The sequence below is a fragment of the Geotrypetes seraphini genome, chromosome 1 (genome assembly GCF_902459505.1).
Source record: "Geotrypetes seraphini chromosome 1, aGeoSer1.1, whole genome shotgun sequence".
Classification (NCBI taxonomy): Eukaryota; Metazoa; Chordata; class Amphibia; order Gymnophiona; family Dermophiidae; genus Geotrypetes; species Geotrypetes seraphini.
Genome location: NC_047084.1, coordinates 116,108,813 through 116,132,100, shown reverse-complemented (window position 1 = coordinate 116,132,100; position 23,288 = coordinate 116,108,813). Strand labels below are relative to the sequence as shown.

The following is a 23,288-nucleotide window of genomic DNA, read 5'->3' as shown; positions in this document are numbered from 1 at the left end:
TGTGTAAATTGTTTCAAGGGGGGATAGTTTAAGGAGCTTCAGGGAGGTCATATATATGTTGAAAAGAATAGGGGATAGGGAGAGCCCTGTGGAACACCACAGGATGGTGTCCACGAAGCGGATTTGGAGCCGTTTGTGTTGACAATGTAGGAACGATCGCGAAGGAAGTTTGAGAACCACTTTAGGACAGAGGAGTCTATTCCAATCTCGGAAAGTTGGTAGGCGGTTTCCACAAAAGAGAAAAACTGGACAATCAGTGAAATACAAAATAGTAAAAAATGAATACATTAAAAGTTTAAAATTGATAGGATAAGATTAGTTATGTTTAAAAATAAAGATAAAAGCACAGATTAAGAGATGAATATTGGCTTGATTTCTTTTCTAAAAGCGCCCTAGGACAACATGGCTCCGCTGATAAAGTTACCCAACCAGGACTTGAAAAGCCAGCATCCTGTCTAAATAAGACCTACATTTGCAGCCTAAAATCTTCGGGTAAGCAAATAGGTTGCAGTTCCTGGTTATCCGCACAGGGTTATATAACACAAGATGAGACAGCAGGCATCTAGGTGCCAATCCCCAAACTGACTTAAAACAGAGGCATGAGAATTTAAACATTACTCGTGCCTCCACTAGGAATTTTACCTCCTGTCGGGGGTAATTGAAATCATACATGAAAATAATCATATGCTAGACACACTCTCTAGTCAAACTGGTTACCAAAAAAATCCAAAAAGTGTAGAATCAAAAGAAGGGGGCACATGTACTGAAATATCCGAGGAGCACCAAAAAGAACTTTTGGAGGAAAAATAAAAGACCTCAGTTAAGGGGCTTCATGGGTCTTAAAAAAACTCCAAACAAGGTGTTGCAACTCGGCAAAAAAAAAAACTGCAACTGCAGCTGTTCCAAATTCATAATTACTATATAGAAACATAGAGTATGATGGCAGAAAAGGGCCATCGTCCCAACAAGTCTGCCCACTCCAAGAACCCCTCTTTTTAAGCTTTTCCCCGGAGCGAACCTACATGTTTATCCCATCATCCCTTGAAGTCGAGTGCGTTACTGGCCTCAACTACCTGACGTGGAAGACCATTCCATCGATCATCCACTCTTTCGGTGAAGAAGTATTTCCTGATGTCACCATGAAATCACCCAACCTTGAGTTTGAGCGGATGCCCTCTGGTTGCCATGGGCCCCGTAAGGAAGAAGATATCTTCCTCTACCTCAATACGGCCCGTAAAATATTTGAATGTCTTTATCATGTCACCCCTTTCTCTTCGTTCTTCGAGAGAATATAACTGCAGCCTGCTTAGACGTTCTTCATATGGGAGATCCTTAAGTCCTGAGACCATCTTGGTGGCTATACGCTGAACCAACTCCATTCTCTTCACATCCTTTTGATAATATGGCCTCCAAAAGGGTCAGGTCGCAGAAGACTATGTCCATTCAAGATTGTGCTGTTAGTCACAAAAGGAGACAACGTAATATCAGCACTGCATTCAAAAACTGAAAGGGCTTCTTGTCCGGGCTCCAGCAGCATCAAAATCTCTGCCGATAACCTCCATTTCCAAGCCTCAAGTTCCCCTTCCAAATTGCCCAACAGGGAATCCCCATTTCGCTGGTCAAAGCTGCATCAGGGGTTTTGTAACATACGAACAGCGCTGCTGCGACTACACCAAGTTTCAAAATGGTGCCATTCCCAAAATGGGAAGTGCCATTCCCAAAGTGTTGGAAATGTTCCTTGATGCCAACAATGATGGATGAATCTGTTGCAGTAACAGTAAGATGCTTGAGCAGCTGGGCACATGATGGAAGGATGTTGCAGATGGCAGGAGTCTGATCAGCAGACAAGACTCTTATTTCCACATCAAAGGCAGACAAGACACAAATGATGTCATTTAAATCCATTTAAATCCAAAAACAGCTTCTGCAGATGTTTTTTTTTTAATCATTGACGTCAGTTGCCAATTATCTAAGGGATTCAAGACAAAGTTAGATAAGTTCCTGCTGAACAAGGACGTACGCTGATAGGGCTAGTTTCAGTTAGGGCGCTGGTCTTTGACCAGAGGGCCGCCGTGTGAGCGGACTGCTGGGCATGATGGACCACTGGTCTGACCCAGCAGCGGCAATTCTTATGTTCTTACATATTGATACTAGTCTCAAGTTTATAGAGGCTGTCATGGGACAAAGTTTGTCCCTGTTCTCGTGGGCTCTATCCCTGTCCCCATCCCCACCCCATTCCCACGGGCTCTGTACCCATCCGTGCCCTGTCCTCGCAGACTCTGTCCTCATCCCCGCCCTATGGGATCTGCCCCCATCCCTGCCCTGTGTCATTCTCTAGCCATTATTTCACTCATCAGAGTTTCATTGCCAGTTTCATTGATCACTGCTTTAATGTGAGGCAAACCTAAGAGGAAGAAAACTAGAGGCCCAGAGAAAAGGTAGAAACATGAGCCCACTCTTGCATCCTGCCTTCCCCTGCCCCATCCACTGTTCGTGGATCTCCATGTTCTGAAGATTATTCACCTGCTGATAGCTACAGACCAGAGAGCAATTTGCAGCAAAGAGAATTTACCCTTATTGCTTATGCTCTGCCTCCAAAGAAAAGCAAATATCATTTTGTGCAACTTTTTTTTTTTTCCATTTGCAAAGCAATATTACACTTAAATCTTTCTAGACTTACAGTATACCCTGTGTCATCTGAAAACATCTCACTGTATCATCTGGAAATATCTCTCTTTGGGGCAGTAAATATCACTTTTTGGGATGGTTCACCCTTGACATCTCTGGAAGAGAGTAGCAGATATTCTTTATCATCCCTCCAGACCGGCACAGAAACTGATGGGTAATAGCTGACCATGACCAGCAGGTGGCGACTGAGACACAAACTTTTGGCTGTAGTATAAGTGGGCTGTGCAGTCCCAAGTACAATCAGTCTGCTCTCAGTCTCACACAAAAACCACTCTTTGGGATGGTTCACCCTTGACACCTCTGGAAGAAAGTAGCAGATATTACTGGTAGAAAATACCCTCTCCTGCTGGTGAGAGAGAGAAGTCCTACTGGGGGTGAAATTGGGTGAGAGATTGCCTAGCACTGCATGAGAGACTTGAGTTTGGAGAACCTCCGGGACCAGGCTATAAACCACAGCAAATTGATTACACTGAGAACAGAGTACTAGCCTCAGTCTGTGGCTTCTTCCATCCCTCATGCCTATAGTCTTCTGTATAACAATTGTGTCATTCCCTGGTGATTGATACAGCCAATTTGAGCTCTGCAATTGGGCTTATGTTCAATGACTATCGCTTGCCCAACAGCATAATTTACAGACTCCAGGCAACAAGAACTAAGATTTGCCAATTCTGACTACATTTTTTTTTTTTGGCAAGAGCTAAAAACTGTGACTGATTTGTTTTATTACACTGTCTATGCGTGTTCTTTCAAACCCACTGCTGGACGCTTGGAGCTCCTGAATGCAGTCTCCTTCTCCCACATATAAAAAGAGAGTTGGCGGAAACACTGCACTTGGCTGGCTTTCTCTTGGCACATCCCTGCCTTGGTGTTTAGTCTGGACCGTTGCTCTTCTGGTTATACACAGAGTTTTTGGCAAACTTTGAGCTGGTGGAACGACTCTCTAAACACTGGAGATGGTAGTAAGCATGAGAGGTGCAAAGCATGAGCAGCACATGGGACAAATCTCTTAGGGGCTCTTTTCTTTCTGTCTTAGAAACCTAAATATTAAATATTGAACTAAGGCCAGTACTGGGCAGACTTGCACGGTCTGTGTCTGTATATGGCCATTTGGTGGAGGATGGGCTGGGGAGGGCTTCAGTGGCTGGGAGGGTGTAGATGGGCTAGAGTAAGTCTTAACAGAGATTTCGGCAGTTGGAACCCAAGCACAGTACCGGGTGGAGCTTTGGATTCTTGCCCAGAAATAGCTAAGAAGAAAAAATTAAAAAATTAAAATTGAATCAGATTGGGCAGACTGGATGGACCATTCGGGTCTTTACCTGCCGTCATCTACTATGTTACTATGTTAAAAAACTGAAGGCAGATAAAGACCATGTGGCCCATGTAGATCCAATGTACTTGTTCTAAGTATTTTTGAATTTAGATACACCTTTTTTCTCTTGGAGGCCGTTACAAGCATTCCCACCTTTTCTGTGAAAAAGTATTTTCTGAGGTTACTTCTGAATCTAACACCTTTCACCTTCTTCCTCGTTCCAGAGTTTGCTTTCAATTGAAAGAGGCTCAATTCATGCGAATTTACACCATCCACAATACGTAGGTATTTAAACGTCTCTATCATATCTCCCCTCTCGCCTTTCCCCAAACTATACATATTGAGATCTTTAAGTCTGTCCCCATACACATTATGACGAAGACCACACACCATTTTAGTAGCCTTCTTCTGGACCAACTCCATCCTGTTTATATCTTTTTGAAGGTGGGGGTTTCCAGAATTGAGGAAAGCCACAGCTTATAAGAACATAAGAATAGCCTTACTGGGTCAGACCAATGGTCTATCAAGTCCAGTAGCCCATTCTCACGGTGGCCAATCCAGGTCCCTAGTACCCAAGGAGTAGCAATATTCCTTGCTACTGATGCAGGGCAAGCAGTGGCTTCCCCCATGTCTTTCTCAATAACAGACTATGGACTTTTCCTCCAGAAAATTGTCCAGACCCTTCTTTAAACCACTATCCGCTCTTACCACAACCTCTGACAATGCGTTCCAGAGCTCAACTATTCTCTGAGTGAAAAAAAAAAAATTCCTCCTATTGGTTTTAAAAGTATTTCCCTGTAACTTCATCGAATGTCCCCTAGTCTTTGTAATTTCTGACGGAGTGAAAAATCGATCCACTTGTACCCGCTTTACTTCACTCAGGATTTTGTAGATTTCCATCATTTATCCCCTCAGCCATCTCTTTTCTAAGCTGAAGAGCCCTAACCTTTTTAGTCTTTCCTCATACGAGAGGAGTTCCATTCCCTTTATCATCTTGGTCGCTCTTCTTTGATCCTTTTCTAGCGCCGCTATATCTTTCTTGCAATAAGGAGACTAAAGAGTTGCGCGGGGACAGAAATCCCACCCATTGCCACAAATCCCCGCCAGAATACTCCAATCACAGCATCTCTCTCACTCTTTTCTCGTTTCCCTATGGGTCCAACGTGTCTCCCCTTCACTTCCCAATCTGAGCTCTTCCTCCCTCCCCCACTAATGATCTGGCATCTCTCTCTTTCCTGTCCTTCCCTCTCTCTCTTTACTCCACCCCAGCTAATGGTCTGCCATCTCTGTCTCCTTCCCTCCCCTCTCCCCATGTTTTGCCATCTCTCTCCTTCCCTTCCCTCCTTTCCCCCCAGTCTGACACCTCTGTATCCTTTCCTTCCATCTCTCCCTTCCTCCACCCCCCATGGTCTGGCATCTTTCTCCTCCCTCTTTCCCTCCCCTCCGATGGTCTAGTATCTCTCTCCTCTCCTTCCCTTCCCTCTCTCCCCTGTAGCCTTGAATCTCTCTCCTTTTCTTCCCTTCCCCCCCACTCCATGATCAGGTATCTCTCTCTCTCCCTTCCTTTCCTTTTCCTAGTCTGGCATCTCTCTCCTTCCTCCCCCTCATGATTCATGGCGCTTTCTCCCTTACCCCCCACCTTACCTCAATTGGGTGCATCATGTCTATATTCCTCCACCCCTCCCCTCATGGGATCCGTTATCTCTCTCTCCCTTCCCGTCCCTGCATGCTGCAGCTTTCAATATTTGGGCCACTGGCAGCATCAGTGGGATAAATACACTGCTTTTGGGGACCCAGAAGCTTTCTCTCTTCTGCAATATCCTGCCCATGCAGGGACAGGAAATTGAAGCAAAGGGAAAGCTTTTGGGGCTGCCAAAGGTACTGTGTTTAACTCAGTGACGCTGCCGGTGGTCTGAAGATTGAAAGCCTGCAGCATGGGGAAGGGAAAGAAGTTTTCCGCTGTGGGGGAGGGAGGTGGGATGCCAGACAGACAGATCTGTGTGTGTGTGGGGGGGGGGGCAATACCCCCCTTGCCTCCCTCCAAACTATGCCCATGCAGGCAGAATCTGTATGCCTGTTGCACATGGAAGAAACAAAAGAGAAATAAATAAAACCATATGGATGGCTAACTAATTACGCATCTTTGCCACAAAGTATGAACATCATAGAATGAAAAATTATCTCTCTTCCCGAAAAAACAAAGACGGTAATAAACTCTGAACAGAACAAGCTTTCAGGAATGGCTTGAATATATTTTCAGATGTGCATTCGTATTTAAGCTGTGCTATTAAATACCCAAGTGCTCATTTCTTTTCCCAAATAGGACAAATATTTGAAGTCAACTTTTTAAATCAGCAGGCAATGAGTTCTATAATTGAGCTGTTTTGACTTGGAAAGAGCGCTCTTGTGTAGGAGCCAAAATGAAGCCCTTAGCTGAAGGAAGAGCCAAATGGAAACCTTGGCTCAAGTGGAGTTGAATAAAGGGTAAATAGCTTTCAAATCTGTCTGTTAAGTAGCTAAGAACTGTTCCTCTTGACACTCTAAAAATACAACTTTTAAAGGGAACATGGCATTTGAATGGAAGCCAATGCAAAGTGATCGGTAAGGGGGTGTTCCCTGAAACAATGTTTGCAGGAATATGGTAAAAACTAGGGCATAATTTGAGGTTACAGGGAGGAAGACTCAGGAGCAATGTTAGGAAATTCTTCTTCATGGAGAGGGTGGTAGATGTCTGGAATGCCCTCACGAGGGAAGTGGTGGAGAGGAAAACAGTGATGGAAGTGTGGGATAAAAATAGAGGATCTCTAATTAGAAAACAAAGGATGTAAATTAAAGAACTAAGGCCGGTATTGGACAGACCTGCATGGTCTGTGTCCCATATATGGTGATTTGTGGAGGATGGGTTGTGGTTCAAAGGCCTGATGGTCTCCAGACATGCCAAAAACCATCTCCCTTCCCTTTAGAATATGACAGAAAATGTTCCTGGAAGTGTAAGGGTTTAACTCTACTCTTGCCTTCCATCACACAGAGAGTGGTTGACATCTGGAATACTCTCCCAGGGGAGATTATTGCGGAATCGACAGTCCTAGGCTTCAAAAGCAAACTAGATGCATATCTCCTTGAGAGAGGCATATAAAGATATGGTTGGATATAAAATAAGCCAGGTGTATACCTAGCAGGGCCTCCGCGTGTGCGGATCGCCGGACTTGATGGACCAAAGGTCTGATCCGGAGATGGCGCTTCTTATGTTCTTATGTTCTTATCTCTCTCGGCTTCCCTTTCTCTCTGTCTCTGACTTTCCCTCTTTCTCTTGCCCTCTCTCTAGCTAGCACTAACATAGTAGAAATTCCCTGCCATATCCTTGCACCAGGATACCTTCTCCATGGGCCCTTCTCCGTAGAGCAGTGTATCGTAAACCGTGTGCCATGCCACACTAGTCTGCCTCCTGAAATTTCAGGTGTGCGACGAGACACTGGGGAGATGTAGGGGTGCCGGTTGGCTGGCAAGAGGCACATCCTGTAGGCAATCAGCCGGCGCCAGTGCCCCTCCTCCTCTCTGCGCACTGCCTGCCAGCACCCCCTACTGGCGGCTCAGGGCCCGTCTGGAGGGCTTTTGCACATGCGCAGATGTCGACATGATGATGTCACTCGACGTCACACACTTCCGGAACGCCTCGAGCCGCAGCCACTACATTTAGCGTATGGGACATTGCCTTAGAGCAGGGGTGTAAAAGTCCCTCCTCGAGGGCCGCAATCCAGTCGGGTTTTCAGGATTTCCCCAACAATGAAAGCAGTGCATGCAAATAGATCTCATGCATATTCGTTGGGGAAATCCTGAAAACCGAAACTGGATTGCGGCCCTCGAGGAGGGACTTTGACACCCCTGCCTTAGAGCAAGACAGAAATCACATTTGAAGAGCTCTTTTTCAAAACTCATTCAGCTCATTTTTTGAGTCAGTTTTGAGTTCTGCGATTAATTTTGTTCGTCAAGGCGAGATTCATTTACTGTAGCCTATTCCTGTGCCAAAGCTTGCTAAGTCCATGGTATTTTAATGACTTTGGGGCATTTTACTAAGCTGCAGTAAGCACTGACGCATGCTTTCCGCAGCTTAAAAAGGGTTACTGCGGGATGCGCTGAGGCGTCCCTCGTAAAGTGTGGCAATTTGTGGGCCCATACAGTACACTAATTATCTTTTGGGAAGGGGCATGTCTCGGGGTGGAGACTGGGCGTGACAGCGCTAATCCGCGCAAGGGGCATTGATGTGCGCCACCGGATTAGCACGTGAGCCCTTAACCTCTTCAAAACGGTTGGCAGTAAGGGCTCACGTGGTCGTATTTTTTAATGGCCACGCACTAACTCCTCAATTAGTGCGTAGCCATTCATTCCAGAAACAGGAAAATTGGCCTATTTCCGGCCATGGCAAAAGTGACCTTGGCGTATGGGAAAGACCCACAATAAGGGCGTGCTAAGGCCGCGGCCATGTGAATACTGTATACCAATGATCCCCAACCCTGTCCTGGAGGACCATCAGTCCAGTCGGGTTTTTGGGATAGCCCTTGAGGTCGGCCAGCTGTTTAGGCCTACTCCGAGATAGAGACCTCGCACTCTATATACTGGTATCAATCAATAAGTATATTTATTAACAAATCAGTAACAGCTTACAAGAATAAATCATTCAGCATATAGAGTAACAGAATGTGATCTTCAGGCCTGAGGATCCTCTGATGTCTGTTCTACCTACTTCCTCTTACATGCCTGTTTTTATACATTTCTTGGTGGCCAGCACCACGTTGGTCTAAATCACATGATAAATCTTTATTTGTTATTTCTTACACGTCATTACATTTGTTAATTCATTAATTGGTTTAAAATATTTGTGTCATTCTGTACGTATGTCCAGTTTACCAGAAAGCCTATCCTTTTCCCGCATATGTCCTTTTAATCCTACCACATCAGCAATTCCAAGCCCTGCCCTTATCACAAGATACTCTTGCTAAATAATTTTCTTTAGAATTTTATTCTCGACCATGAGATGTGTTCATCTTTTCATAATATCCTGGCAGGTGTGAGGCCCTATTGCCATGCAAAAAAGTTAAGTCTTGCTTGCTTGTTCCTTCTCATAAGTTTCGCTTAGCCCAGCAGTTAACTCAGCAGGGTATTTCCCAATCAGTATATGACAGCTGGCAAATGTAGTAAGAAATGTCTTTTACATTGTTAATATACTGATTTATTAGTGCAGGAGGGAGAAAAGGGGATTTTTCTTCTTTGAGGTCTGGTCTCTTCACCTTTAGTGTTATCCAAAGGACCTAATATTCTTCACCTGTGCTCTAACCTACTAGGCCACTCCTGTTGAGTTGTGTTGTAGAGCAGTGTTCTTCAACTTTTTGACACCTATGGACTGGCGGAAATAAAATAATTATTTTGTGGATCGGCAGATGAAGAACACTGGGCTAAGTCGTGGGCCACACCCCGCCCATCTCCACCCAATCTCTGCCCCAGACTCCGCCCCCATAATAGTACTAATTGTAACACCATTTTTTCCATCCATTTTTCATATACACACACATACAATATAATTGTATTAACAACACATAATGGTTAACCACAAAATGAAAATACACAAAGCACATTGTATGCTTCTCAACATTCATTCCTACCAGAAAACAGATAACCCCATGCAAATGCAGGACCGAAAACTAAAAGTACTTTACAAACAAACCCTAAGATGCAAAACTCTGCAAGCAGTCCAACCCCAGAGGAAAAGAAACAAATGCATTTCTTCCTGAACAGACAAATCAATCACTAAATAAAAAAAATAAAAGCATTTCCCCTACCGTTGTTGTCTCTCTCCCTCCATGTGCTTTGCCCTCTGGCCTGCCCCCCGGTGTGATCTTCGGGCCAATCCACTGTGCGATCAATGCAGCATCTTCGGGCCGGCTCCCTGAGTGCTGCATTGCACAAAGCTGTGGGCAGCGGGTCCTCACATGCGTCCCGCGCCTCATCTGGAAGCCTTCATTCTGATGTTGCAACGTCAGAGAGAGGGGCTTCTGGTTCAGGCGCAGGCCACGCGTAGGAGCCTTTTCCCATGGCTTTGAGCACTGCAGCACTCAGGAAGCCGGCCCGAAGACGGCGCGTTGATCGCACTGTGGACCAGTGGCTGAAGAATGCTGTCTTGGGCCCTGTGGACCGGCAGAAAATTTCTGTTGACTGGTAGTTGAAGAACATTGCTGTAGAGTGCATGTAAGGCCCATACACTCAATAGCACAACATACACAAAATAATATAGAACCCTCATATGAGGAAAGGCTAAAGAGGCTAGGGAAGAGAATGACATGGGGACATGTTTGCCCCATCCCCCCATTCCGTCCCCATGAGTTTTGTCACTGTCCCTGCCCCATTCCTATAAACTCTGCCTTAACTGCACAAACCTCAAACACTTATGATTTTAAAGTGTTTGAGGCTTGTGCAGATGAGGGTGGAGCTTGCAGGAATGGGGCAGGGACAGGATGGGAAAATGAGTTCCTGAAGGGACGGAGGAAAATTTGTCCCCATGTCACTTGTGAGAACAGTATAGAAAATTAAATAAATAAATAGTGGGAAACGTTTCAGCCTCTGATAACCAGAGCTGGCATTGTGATGTCATAATGCCTCATTCCACCAATAAGAGCCAACCTCATCAGTGATGTCACAATGGCTTCATTGTCCTAGACTTGGCTCACTTTCACTACATTATGATTTCTACTGTGGTGCAGTGTAGGGAATGATACGGGAACAAATTTTTCCCCATACTGCAGGAACTCAATTTCCCTGTGAGTTTTGTCACTGCCCCTGGCCCTGTCCCATTCCTGTAAGATCTGCCTTAACCACACAAGCCTCGAACACTTATGATTTTAAAAGTATTTGAGGCTTATGCAGATGATGACGGAGCTTAGATATTGGTGGAATGAGACATTGTGACATCACAGTTTGAGCTCTAGAATGTTGCTACTTAGGATTTTAAAGTGTTTGAGGCTTGTGCAGATGAGGACGGAGCTTAGGCATTGGTGGAATGAGGCATTATGACATCACAATCTGAGCTCTAGAATGTTGCTACTTAGGATTTTAAAATGTTCGAGGCTCGTGCAGATGAGGACGGAGCTTGCAGGAATAGGGCAAGGACAGGAAAAGAACTGGCAGGGATGGGAAAATGAGTTCCCATGGGGATAGGGAAAAATGTGTCCCCGTGTCATACTCCATACTAAATCTAACATGAAACCCACCACCACCACCACCAAAACTAATAGATAGCACCCCAGTTCCTATGTGAAGGGATTTCTAGGCATGAGGTTCTGGTGTCATTAGGTAAACTGATTCAGATCTACCTCCTTCAGCTGATTTCCTCTGAATCTGAGTTATGACCTCGGTGGGAGGCTGGAAGGGGAGCCGAGCATTCCAGACCTGAAGCATTAGCGCTTAAAACGGTGGGAAATAGGAAACCTCAGCTCGCAGTTCTGGGCGAGAAGCAGTGCAGATAAAGACCCAATTCATCCTGAGGCCAGACCACAAAAAGTGAAAATAAATGCCTCAGGCAGTCAAAGGAAAAGTGTGAAAGAAAGAAAGAAAACAATCCCTGCATTTTGAATTCTAATTAGAAACACTGCAGTGAACAAAGGAACACCTATGGCAATCGGAGAAGTTCTCATTATGGGACCAGCTGGCCCTATGCTGATGTCATGAAGTTGAATAGGGAGCCCCACTCAGCCAAAGAGGGGTCTCACCCACAGACTGATCGTGTCCAGCGCCAACCGATTACCGCTCGCTAATCCAATTAGCGCACGCTAATCGCTAATGCGTGCATGTTAGTCTATGGACGCGTTAGCATTTAGCTAATTGGATTAGCGAGCGCTAATCGGTTGGCGCACCTTAGTAAAAGACGGGGGTTTATTTCAACACAGACAAAAAAGTCATTTTGGAAACCTGCCCAAAACTCATCCTTCGATTACATTGTACGAGGGTCATTTCATAAATAATGCGCACTATTTTTTTTTTTTTTCAACTAGTTCTTTACAATCCTTCAATATAGAAACATAGAAAGATGACGGCAGATAAGGGCTGTAGCCCATCAAGTCTGCCCACTCTATTGACCCACCCCTTTAAGTCTACTGACCCCCTTAATCGTACAGCCACTCTACTGACCCGCTCCTTCAAGTCTATACCCTAGCGACCCTATTCCTTGACTTGACCCTCGTAGGGATCCCACATGGGTATCCCATTTATTCTTAAAGTCTGGCACGCTGTCTGCCTCGATCACCTGCACTGGAAGCTTGTTCCAATGATCAACCACTCTCTCTGTGAAGAAATACCTTCTGGTGTCTGCAGCAGCCACTCTCTCCTCCTCTCCCTATTGGCTAAGGCTCTTAACATTTGCATCTCCTCTTCCTATAGGCTAAGGCTCTTTACACCTGCATTGTGATGTCATAGAACTTTCTGATTATAGAAACATAGAAACATGATGGCAGATAAAGGCCAAATGACCCATCATAGAAACATAGAAGATGACGGCAGAAAAGGGCTACAGCCCATCAAGTCTGCCCACTCTGCTTACCCACCCCCTGTCTATGCCCTAATGACCCTCGTAGGGATCCCACATGGGTATCCCATTTCTTCTTAAAGTCTGGCACGCTGTCTGCCTCGATCACCTGCACTGGAAGCTTGTTCCAATGATCAACCACTCTCTCTGTGAAGAAATACTTTCTGGTGTCTGCAGCAGCCACTCTCTCCTGCTCTCCCTATTGGCTAAGGCTCTTAACATTTGCATCTCCTCTTCCTATAGGCTAAGGCTCTTTACACCTGCATTGTGATGTCATAGAACTTTCTGATTATAGAAACATAGAAACATGATGGCAGATAAAGGCCAAATGGCTCATCATAGAAACATAGAAGATGACGGCAGAAAAGGGCTACAGCCCATCAAGTCTGCCCACTCTGCTTACCCACCCCCTGTCTATGCCCTAATGACCCAAGTTCCTTATCTTGACCCTCGTAGGGATCCCACATGGGCATCCCATTTATTCTTAAAGTCTGGCACGCTGTCTGCCTCGATCACCTGCACTGGAAGCTTGTTCCAATGATCAACCACTCTTTCCGTGAAGAAGTACTTCCTGACGTCTCCACGAAACTATAGTCTCCCTGCTTTGCAATGACCGAGTCCCAACGTCAAGGAAGGTTCATTATTCCATCCAAGACACCGTTTTGGTTCAGTTGCCGAATGGCTCGGGTACCGGCGGAAGAAAGCTCTTCCAGATGTGCAAAACGATGTCCACGCATAGGTTGTTTCAACTTTGGAAAAAGGTCGAAGTCTGGTGCACTCGTGTCTGCCATGCTACTGGGCTCAGCCCCCAAAACATGTATTCATTCCTCCATGCAGTTCATGACAATCATCCCTCTCTTGCTGTTCTTCCCTTTAATCTGTTGTTCTGTACATCGTATATGTGAATTTTCAACTTTGTTGCCCATCATTTGCCATGCTCAGTACCCAAAACATGTACATAGGAATTTCTACTCTTGCTTTTCCTCCTTAAACTTGTCGTTCTGTCTATCTGCTGTATGTGGCGTTGTAACCTTGTTGCTAAGCCTCTACTGTGTATGTAAACTTGTAACCCGTTCTGGGCTCTTCTGGAAGGACGGACTAGAAATTCGACAAATTAAATAAGAACATAAGAATAGCCTTACTGGGTCAGACCAATAGTCCATCAAGCCTGTTCTCACGATGGCCAATCCCCCCCCCCCCCCCGGACACTCCACTTATCAAGTGAGTCTCTCTTATCTGTACCCTTCTCCTCTACAGCTAACTCCAGACTCCGTCCCTTCGACTTTACCGCACCTTATGCCTGGAACAAACTGCCTGACTCGGTGCGTCAAGCTCCGTCTGTGGCGGTATTGAAATCCAGACTCAAAGCCCACTTCTTTGAAGCTGCTTCAATTCCAAACTCCAACCAATTTCTGTCTTATGATGCTCTCGGCACCTTCTTGTCCAGTTTGTCTGCCTTGACTGGATTGTAAGCTCTTTGGAGCAAGGACTGTCTCTTCTGGGTTTTGATATACAGCGCCGCGTATGTCTAGTAGCGCTATAGAAATGATTTGGAGATTCTTCAAGGAACGTTGCTACTCTTTGGGGATTCCAAATAAAAGCAACGTTCCAGAATCCTGACTCGAAACATCAGGCTCCGGCTCTGGCGTCCAGACTGCAAGCTGGAAGCTTTTCAAAAGCCCGGTCCAAAGTGCCAGGTTTTGAAAAGTCGTCCACATTGTCCGGACAGTCCTCTAAAAAGCAGAAATGCCCGGGTAAATCTGGGCGTTTGGTAACCCTCGCCAGGCGGGAGTCTCGGTGACGGGACTAAATCGCGCAAGACAACGGCGCACCGACAACTGAGCGCAAGGTTGACAGCGCACCGAAGAAAAGCACTATTTTAAAGGGCTCCGACGGGGAGTGTGGGGGGGGAACCCCCCCCACACTTTACTTAACAGACATTGCGCTAGCGTTGTGGGGGGTTTGGGGGGTTGTAACCCCCCACATTATACTTAAAACTGAGCTTTTTCCCTAAAAAACAGGCAAAAAGTTCAGTTTCAAGTATAATGAGGGGGGTTACAACCCCCCAAACCACCCACAACGCCAGCGCGATGTCTATTAAGTAAAATGGGGGGTTCCCCACCAACACCCCCCGTCGGAACCTTTTAAAATAGTGCTTTTCTTTGGCGCGCCGTCAACCTTGCGCTCAGTTGTCTGCGCGCCGTTGTCTTGCGCGATTTTGTCTATGAACCGGGAGTCTCTCACCTTCCTGACGTGACCAGCTGAGACGGCAAGTCCAGGCCCCTACTGTGCTCAGATTATCAAACCAGTCCGCAAACTGTTTCTTATAATTTGAATCTCTTTCTTTTCAAGCACGACAGTCTCTCCGTGTGTAACTCTTTCTACAACTGCAGAAGGGAATGCTAATCTGTAGAGTTGCCAGCTTGCCTTCTCTCCTAGGAAGACCCTTTCTCTGGCCAAAATGATGACTGTTTCCATTGTATTCTTCCTACAAGATTCCTGACAGATTCCAGCGCGTGTATGACCGGCTCCTCCTCGCTCTGTGATCTGCCCCTATCTGAAGAAAGAAGTTACACATTCATCGCGGGAGCGCATCCGTTTCAATAGCACTTTGTGTGCAGCCTGTATGTTTTAAGTGTATGTGGGAGAGCGCCAGGCTGTAAGGAACAAGGAGCACTGCAGTAATCCTATCGCCTTCTGAAATGACTTTTTGGAAGCCTTTAAACAGTGCCCCAAACTGTTAGTTGGGGAGCAATTGCTGCTCTGTTCATAGAAAAATGACGGCAGAAAAGGGCTATAGCCCATCAAGTCTGCCCACTCCACTGACCCACCCCCCTAAGTCTACTCTCCTGGAGACCCCACCCAATGACCCAGTTCCCTAACTTGACCTTCGTAGGGATCCTACTCTACTGACCCCCCCCCAAGTCTATTCTCCTAGAGATCTCACCTAATGACCCAATTCCCTAACTCGACCGCCATAGGGATCCCACATAGGCATCCCATTTATTCTTAAAGTCTGGCACGCTGTTGGCCTAGATCACCTGGAGTGGAAGCTTGTTCCAATGATCAACCACCCTTTCGGTGAAGAAATACTTTCTGGTGTCACCCTGAAACTTCCCGCCCCGGAGTGTGAGCGGATGCCCTCTTGTGGCCGAGGGTCCCTTGAGAAAGAAAATATCATCTTCCACCTTGACACGTCCGATGATGTATTTAAATGTCTCAATCATGTCTCCCCTCTCCCTACGTTCTTGTTCCTGGCAGCTGTTCAAAAAGAAGCCTCCAAGTTTCTGCAAAAACTCATCCAAGTCTGCAGGCTCTTCGTGCAGATTCACTGCTGGTTTTACAGGTCTGGACTTGTGCTGCTCTGCAGAGCAAAGCATGCTGAGATTCTGAACAGACGCTGTATTAAACTGGGTAGGAAAATAAATGTTTGTAGAAGCAAGGGAAAGGGCGGCAGAAGTCCAGTGGATTCCAATCTGACAGAGAGGTATCTTTGCTCAGAGTAAAACCAGCCATGGAGGAGCCAGGGCACATTGCCAAGGTGTCGGTCTCAAACTCTTTCCTGTACAAGCAGCCAAGGTAGGATGGAGCCCCCTAGTGGACGCTTGTGCACATCCAGTTTTGAGGCAAAGTGCAACTGCTATTTCCAGTCGAAACACGTTATTGGCTGAGGCACACGCGGAACTCTGTGCCAGATACACGGAACTCACCGTGTGTTTAACGATGGTCGCTAAACCAGTTTTAACTGGTTTAACATCGAAGTATTCTAGCTATCGATGCACAGAACAGCAAATTGCAGTCTTTTCCAGCCTCTGATAAACATATGTAAATACATTAAAATGAGCTCATCAATATTAAAATGAGCACTCTGATTGATGCCCACATAATGCTCAAAATGAAGCGCCGGTTTTTAACGCTCTGAATTCTCTGACAGGTCTGGAGATGCCGGTAGTGTTTGAAAAAAAAAAAAAAAAGCGCCCCAAACATCAGCTTTTTAAAAATTTTTAATGGGCACAGAAGTTGTGTGTGTGTTGCACATGCACAATATCTGTCCCCATTAAAAAAAATAATAATAAAAAAAGTTGTGCCAGGACCCCCTTGAGCCCCCCTCCCCCGAGGCCCCCAAACTCCGTGCCTGGTTAGTTGTACCGGATGTCCACCTCTTCGAGACTGCTTTCACCTCCTAACTCCTCTCACCTTGGGTTCAGCATCCTTGACCCTATATGTCACGTCTGTCTGTTCAAGTTAGGCTGTAAGCTCTTCTGAGCAGGGACCATCTTTTAAATGTCAAAATGTCTAGCGCTGCGTACGCCTTTCGGCGCTATAGAAGTGATACACAGTAGCAGTAGTAATAGGATGTTAACTGTACCCGGATAATTTCCAGGCTTCACCAAGCACCTATGTAAATATTTAGGTCCTCATTCTATAAATGACATCTAATGCCGTTGAGCACGGTTGTTAATCAGCCACTAGGTGCGATTATAGAATCGCCTACACATTCTTAATCACCAATAGCCTTTGACTCCTTAGCTACACTGCCATTTAGACCAATCCATGCCCAAACTCCTCCCCTAACCACGCCTACTTGCAGGTAGGCGCCAGTAGGAGCCTCGGTGGAGACGTCTACCTCGAAGTGGCAAATTCATTTTTTCTTTATAACATTTTAGTGAAGGAAATAAAATATAATATACACAGATTTTCATTTCAATTAGATTCACAATTATTATATTTCCATACATATTTTTATCATTCCTTCAAAATATTTTTCCAAATGACCCATTGAAAAACATCTTATACCATCCCACTCCCCTCTCCTTCCCCACTTCCCATCCTCCCTGAATGGAAGATTTCCCCCTTCCCTTCCCCATTTCCCTTCTCTCCCCCTGAATGGAAGATGACACATATTACTAGGTATTGTGATGCAATGAATGTATCCCAAAGCTTCAATGAAGAATATTAATAATCATACTTCGTGCTCTGGGAGAACGATTTTGAATATAGATTTTGAAAGATTTTAAATTGTTTTTTAATTGGAATTAATGTCACTTTCAATTAACACTGATTTAAGCCAATTTTAAAAAATTACCGTATTTGCCGGCATATAGGACACATTTTTCCCCCTCAAAATAAGCTTAAATTAAGGGGTGCGTCTTATACGCCAATAATCTATCGTCAAATATATTTTATTGAGCCTCAAGAAAAACAACCATTGGAAACAAGAACAAAGAGCAACACTGCAGCTCAAAATTTCACACCATAAACCAACAAACCCACCCCACCCAGCCCAACCCACAACCCAATCCCCCCCCCATCCACTCTCACTGATGCAAAACAAAAAATATTATAAAGGGGGTGGCTAACAATTCAAAAGGCGGCTACAAGCCACAGGGGACAAGGTATTCCAAAAGAGCTCCCAAATTCGCTGAAAGGCACGCCCAGGCAAGGAAGAAATGTCTTGGACTTCTCTCCGTTCCCAAGAAAGCAATGTAATAATTCGACAGCGCCAAATGGAATAGTCAGGGGCCTCCGCTTCCATCCACTTAAGCAAAAGACATTTGATAGCAATCACTGCCGCCCAACGCAGGAATGTGGAGGCCCCGGGGAGACGGGGATGAAAGTGTAAGGAGACTCCGAATAATACCAAAGCTGATCTCCGAACTTTAATGTGCCAGGTATCCTCTACAAAATGAAAAACAGCGTTCCAAAAGATCTGGATGGATGGACAAGACCAAAACATGTGGCCAAGACCAGCATCCGGGGCACCACAACGTCGACAGTCTGCAGTCGGGCAGAGCCCCACCAAAAAAGCTCTCCGAGGAGAAATATACAAACGAAGAGTCAATTTGTAGTGCTGTTCCCAAACGCCAATAATCTATATAAATTATGAGCTCTGCACGCTGTCCGTACTACCTCCTCTGCAATCCCTGGTGATCCAGAGGTGCAGCGGTCAGGAGCGAGCTTCCCGCGCTCCTGCCCTGCTGCTAACCCGGTCGGTCGATCGCTGCCTTGGCTGCCCCGAGTTCTGGCTTCTTCAGCTGCTGAGCGGCACTGAGCAGGAACATACTTTGGCGCTCCTGTTCGCTGCCGAGTGGCTTCTTGACTGGCTCCGCGAATTCTCCGCTCAGCGGCTGAAGAAGCCAGAACCTGGGGCAGCCACGGCAGCGATAGACCGACCGGGTTAGCGGCGGGGCAGGAGCGCGGGAAGCTCACTCCTGCCCGCTGCACCTCTGGACCACCAGAGATTCCAGCGGCAGAGGAGGTAGGACAGACAGATGGGCAGGGAGGGGGGGACAGGATGGAAAGCTTGGGAGGGAAGGGGGCTTTGTGCAGTGCCTGGCAGGGAGGGTGCACTGTACAAGTGCATAAGTATTTTTTTTAAATTTAAAACTGTTTTAAAAAAGGGTGTGCGTCTTATATGCAAGTGCATCCTATACGCCGACAAATACGGTAAGTTAGATGCCTAGATTGGCTAAACATTCCAATCTAAATGCCTAACTCTGGACTTTTTTTTTTTTTGAATTTAATACATTTACAATATCAAAAGATATCAAGGAAAAAAAGGTTTCCATAGAAAATTTTTCAATGCTACAAAGAATACAAAAAACAACAACAATCCTTTACAAGCCCAACTCTGGACATTTTATATAGGGTCACCAGACGTCTGGATTTACCCAGGCATGTCCTTCTTTTCAGGACATGTCCGGGGATCCGGACGGCATCCGCGAACACGCAGATGCAACACGGTGATGTCATGTGACACGCGCATACCACTGCATCACATCTGAACATGTATGGATGCCGTCCTAACGCACGGACAGGTTAGGGGGTGGAGTTGGGGGCGGGGCATGATGTGGGCGGAACTGGGAGGGCTCGGGGGCGTGGCCATGGGTCTGGATTTTCCTTCGGGAAAATCTGGTAACTCTAGTTTTAGAGAATCAGTGCCTTAGTGCCGTCTGGACATAATTCTGCTTTAGTGGTCAGCGCAGTCAGAAACACTGTTTGCCAGAGGCTGGATATCAGGGGAGTTTGCATCCAAATGTATTTTTACAGGATTGTTCTGAGATTGCTGATGTTAAATAATCACGATTGCTGAATTTCATTATTTAATTGAGGGGGGGGTTTGGCCTGAAAGAAAATTAAGAGAGAGGCTGGAGGCATGACATGACTCTCTCTGCTTTCAGGAACACGCACCACCCCACCAGCCCCTGCTTACAGGACCCTGCCCGACCCAACATGTGCTCTGTTATCAAACCGAAAATCTGGAGCTCATACCGGATGAACATCACGGAAGAGAATCCCCTGGGTTCCAGCTTCCAACTGTTGGTTGTAATGATGCATACGATTGGTGAGTGCAGTCAGATACCACCAGAAAAGGCCTTGGCCCAGCCCATTCGACACCTTGTTTTATTTGCATGCTTTCTGCCATCAAGTCTGTACAGAGCAGACTGAAAAAGATTGCTTCACATGTTTTTGGGTTTCAGAGCTAGATTTACTGACTTACCATCCGAACTCGAACATAAGATGAGATTTTGGGGCAAAAAAAAAAAATGGCCCAAAAATGGGGGTCTCGGTTTATATTCAAGTCAGCGCCTATCCGCCCTCCTCCTGTACTTGTTTCAGGCCTCCACCGAGCCTGCCTTAAGACCTGGTGGGCCAGTGGTGGGCCGGGACAGGAGGGATCCCGCCTGTCTCCTGTCCCGACTGACTGGCAAATTTTTATACTTCCTTCCTGCCTCCCCACACGTACATTTTTGAATCTCTGGAGGTCCAGCGGTATACCGGGCAGGAACGAGCTTTCCATGGTCCTGCCCCGTCCTGAGCCCCTCTGAATGGCTGCTGTGAATTCTTACAGTCCAGCAGTGTACTGGGTAGGAGTGAGCTTTCTGCGCTCCTGCCTGGTGCTGAATGGCTACCATGAGTTCTTGCGGGACTCGTGAGAACTCGTGGCAGCCATTCAGGGAGCAGCTCAGGCCCTGGCAGAAGCACAGAAAGCTTGCTCATGTCTGATATACCGCTGGGATGTGAGAACTGAAAGCAGGGCAGGAGCACAGAAAGCTTGCTTAGGAGATGAGAGGGATCCCTCCTGTCCCAACTCACCAATGGACCACTAGGTCATATGGCAGGCCTGGTGGAGGTCTCCAGGACATGGGGGGAGAGGGGAGATAGGGTACAGGTCAGGGAGGTGGAACAGGGTGCAGAGCTTGGCAGGGAGTGAGGGGGGCTGGGTGCAGATCCTGGCAGGGCTGGGTACATGAATATTAACACACACACCCTCGGCTTATATTCAAGTGAACCTTTTTTCCTCCTTTTTTGGGGAAAAAGGGTGCCTTGACTTATATTTGGATTGTCTTATATTCGAGTATATATGGTACCCTAAAACATTTGCACTTACTAACATTTTCAGATGTCTCGTTAGGAAATAGGGGATAAACAATGGGCCTTAGCATGCCCTAATGTGGTAGACCAGTTTCATAAATCTAGCCTTAAGAGTAAGGGATTCCTTTCCAGAAGAAAGTCTCCTGAGGTTACAGCTGTTGAGAAGAGGGAGCCAGGATATAGAGCTGTGTCAAGCAGCGGGAGATTCAGGGTTGGCCTCAACCTACCCCCCCCCCCCCCCACTGCCCCACCCCTGGCACAGTCAATTGGAACCTCAAACACCTAATGTTAATGCTAAAACTGTAGCCTGAAATAAAAAAACCCTGAGGAAGCCGCTTGTTAGCGGCGAAACGGGTCCCCGTTGGACACAGTACATGGGGCCTGTAGGGGCAGTTTGATCAATGCCGTTCTACGTGAACTCAAGCTGAAAGATAAGTGCTTTTGTTCATAATAGTTGGCTGTGCTTTAATAATACAAAAGATTTAGGCTATTCTAAAGGATGCCATTTGCTCAATGCTATTTGCCCATATTTAACTGTTGAAATATTTATGTAAATTGATTTTTATTCAACCAATAATAAACACAATAATACAGTAATCAAGTAAGGTTGGGTATATCACAACACAACTCCAGAACCCATATCCCCCCCATCCCCCTTCCCCCCACCCCGTCTGGGCAGCAGCAGCAAGATAAACATAATCAACAATAGCACTGTGGGTATGGGAATGATATTCAAATCAGTCTATCCAAAGTTGTCGTTGAACAAAAGGAGTTAGGGTCAGGCTAAAAGGATATCAGCAAAGACGAAACAACCGACCCTTTTTTGCGGTCAGATCCGTAATGGCCTTTCTTTCCAATAGCATCTGTTGTATCATCAATATTCTCCACTGCTGGAAAGTCGGCGGTTGAGGTGAAAGCCACCGGGTAAGAATACATTTCCGGCCCATGAGCACAGTTTTCCGAATGAAATTATTGAAATATTTATAGAGTTCTCAAAAAAAGTTTTCTCTAATATAAGAAATAAAATAATTTATAAACACAAAATTGAGTGAGATAATCTGAACAAAATTTTGAGTAGTAATTATTAAAACTTTTGATTGTCATATATAGTCACTTTTAAAATATGAGGTTTTGGATCGATGAAAGATACTCCTGCCACAATTCCTTATATGGATAATATTACTATGATCCTTGGAGTGGCAATTCTGAGATCCTTTCCTTCATTGAATTAAGTAATGTATCTCCTGGTAGATTAACCTTTTGAGGATCTGATTGGTTGTGGTTAATCGTTTTCACTTTTTTGTACTATTTTGATTAAACAGTCAATTGGAACCCAGAGGTAAAAGGAGTTGCCTCCCAGCTTTTCTTGGAGGAAGAAAATGACAGAATCGATGTGACCAGCAAAGGCATAGAACCGTAAATAATAATAATAACTTTATTCTTCTATACCGCCACAGTCGAAAGACTTCTAGGCAGTTCACAACTGAAGAAGGCTGGACAATCAGCGAATTACAGGGTGCAAGAAGAGAGGATACAACTTATTATATTAAGAGATAGATGAAAGGCTAAAAGAACAGCATATTACACCAAGATTGGTAGAAGAAAAAATACCATTGTAAGTGGTGAGGCTTCTGTTTAGAAACATAGAAACACAGAATATGATGGCAGAAAAGGGCCTTCAGCCCAACAAGTCTGCCCACTCAAATAACCTCTAAGTTCTTCTTTGAAGTGAACCCACGTGTTGATCCCACTTGATCTTAAAGTCAGTCACGTTACTGGCCTCAACTACCTGAAGTAGAAGATCATTCCAACGGTCAACCACCCTTTTGGTGAAGAAGTACTTCCTAGTGTCACTATGGAATTTCCTGCCCCTAATTTTTAGCGGATGCCCTCTTGTCGCCGTAAGGCCTGTAAGGAAGAAGATATCTTCTTCCACCTCAATACGGCAGTAATGTATTTGAATGTCTCTATCATGTCACCCCTCTCTCTGCGTTCCTCGAGAAAGTAAAGGTGCAACTTGCCTAGTCATTCTTCATAAGGGACATCCTTAAGCCCTGAGACCATCTTGGTGGCCAATCGTTGAACCAATTCCAATCTTAACACATCCTTCCGGTAGTGTACCCAGTATTCCATATGTGGTTTCACCATGGACCTGTACAGCGGCATTACCACCTCGGGCTTCCGGCTGATAAAGCTTCTCCGGATGCAACCCAGCATTTGTCTAGCCTTGGATGAGGCTTTCTCTACTTGATTGGCTGCCTTCATATCTTCACTAATGATTACTCCCAGGTCCCATTCTGCCACAGTTCTGGTTAAGGTCTCACCATTCAGAGTGTAGGTTCTGCA

General features: G+C 45.7%; 1 protein-coding gene across 2 annotated transcripts in view; it reads left to right on the top strand.

Moving 5' to 3' along the window:
* IL11RA (interleukin 11 receptor subunit alpha) overlaps window positions 1-23,288 on the top strand; it is a 205,978-nt gene that overhangs the window by 141,652 nt on the left and 41,038 nt on the right. For both annotated transcript variants that reach the window (XM_033936489.1, XM_033936499.1), the window contains exon 6: window positions 19,748-19,911. In XM_033936489.1, coding sequence (XP_033792380.1) covers window positions 19,748-19,911 — 164 coding nt within the window. The remainder of the gene's footprint in view (window positions 1-19,747; window positions 19,912-23,288) is intronic.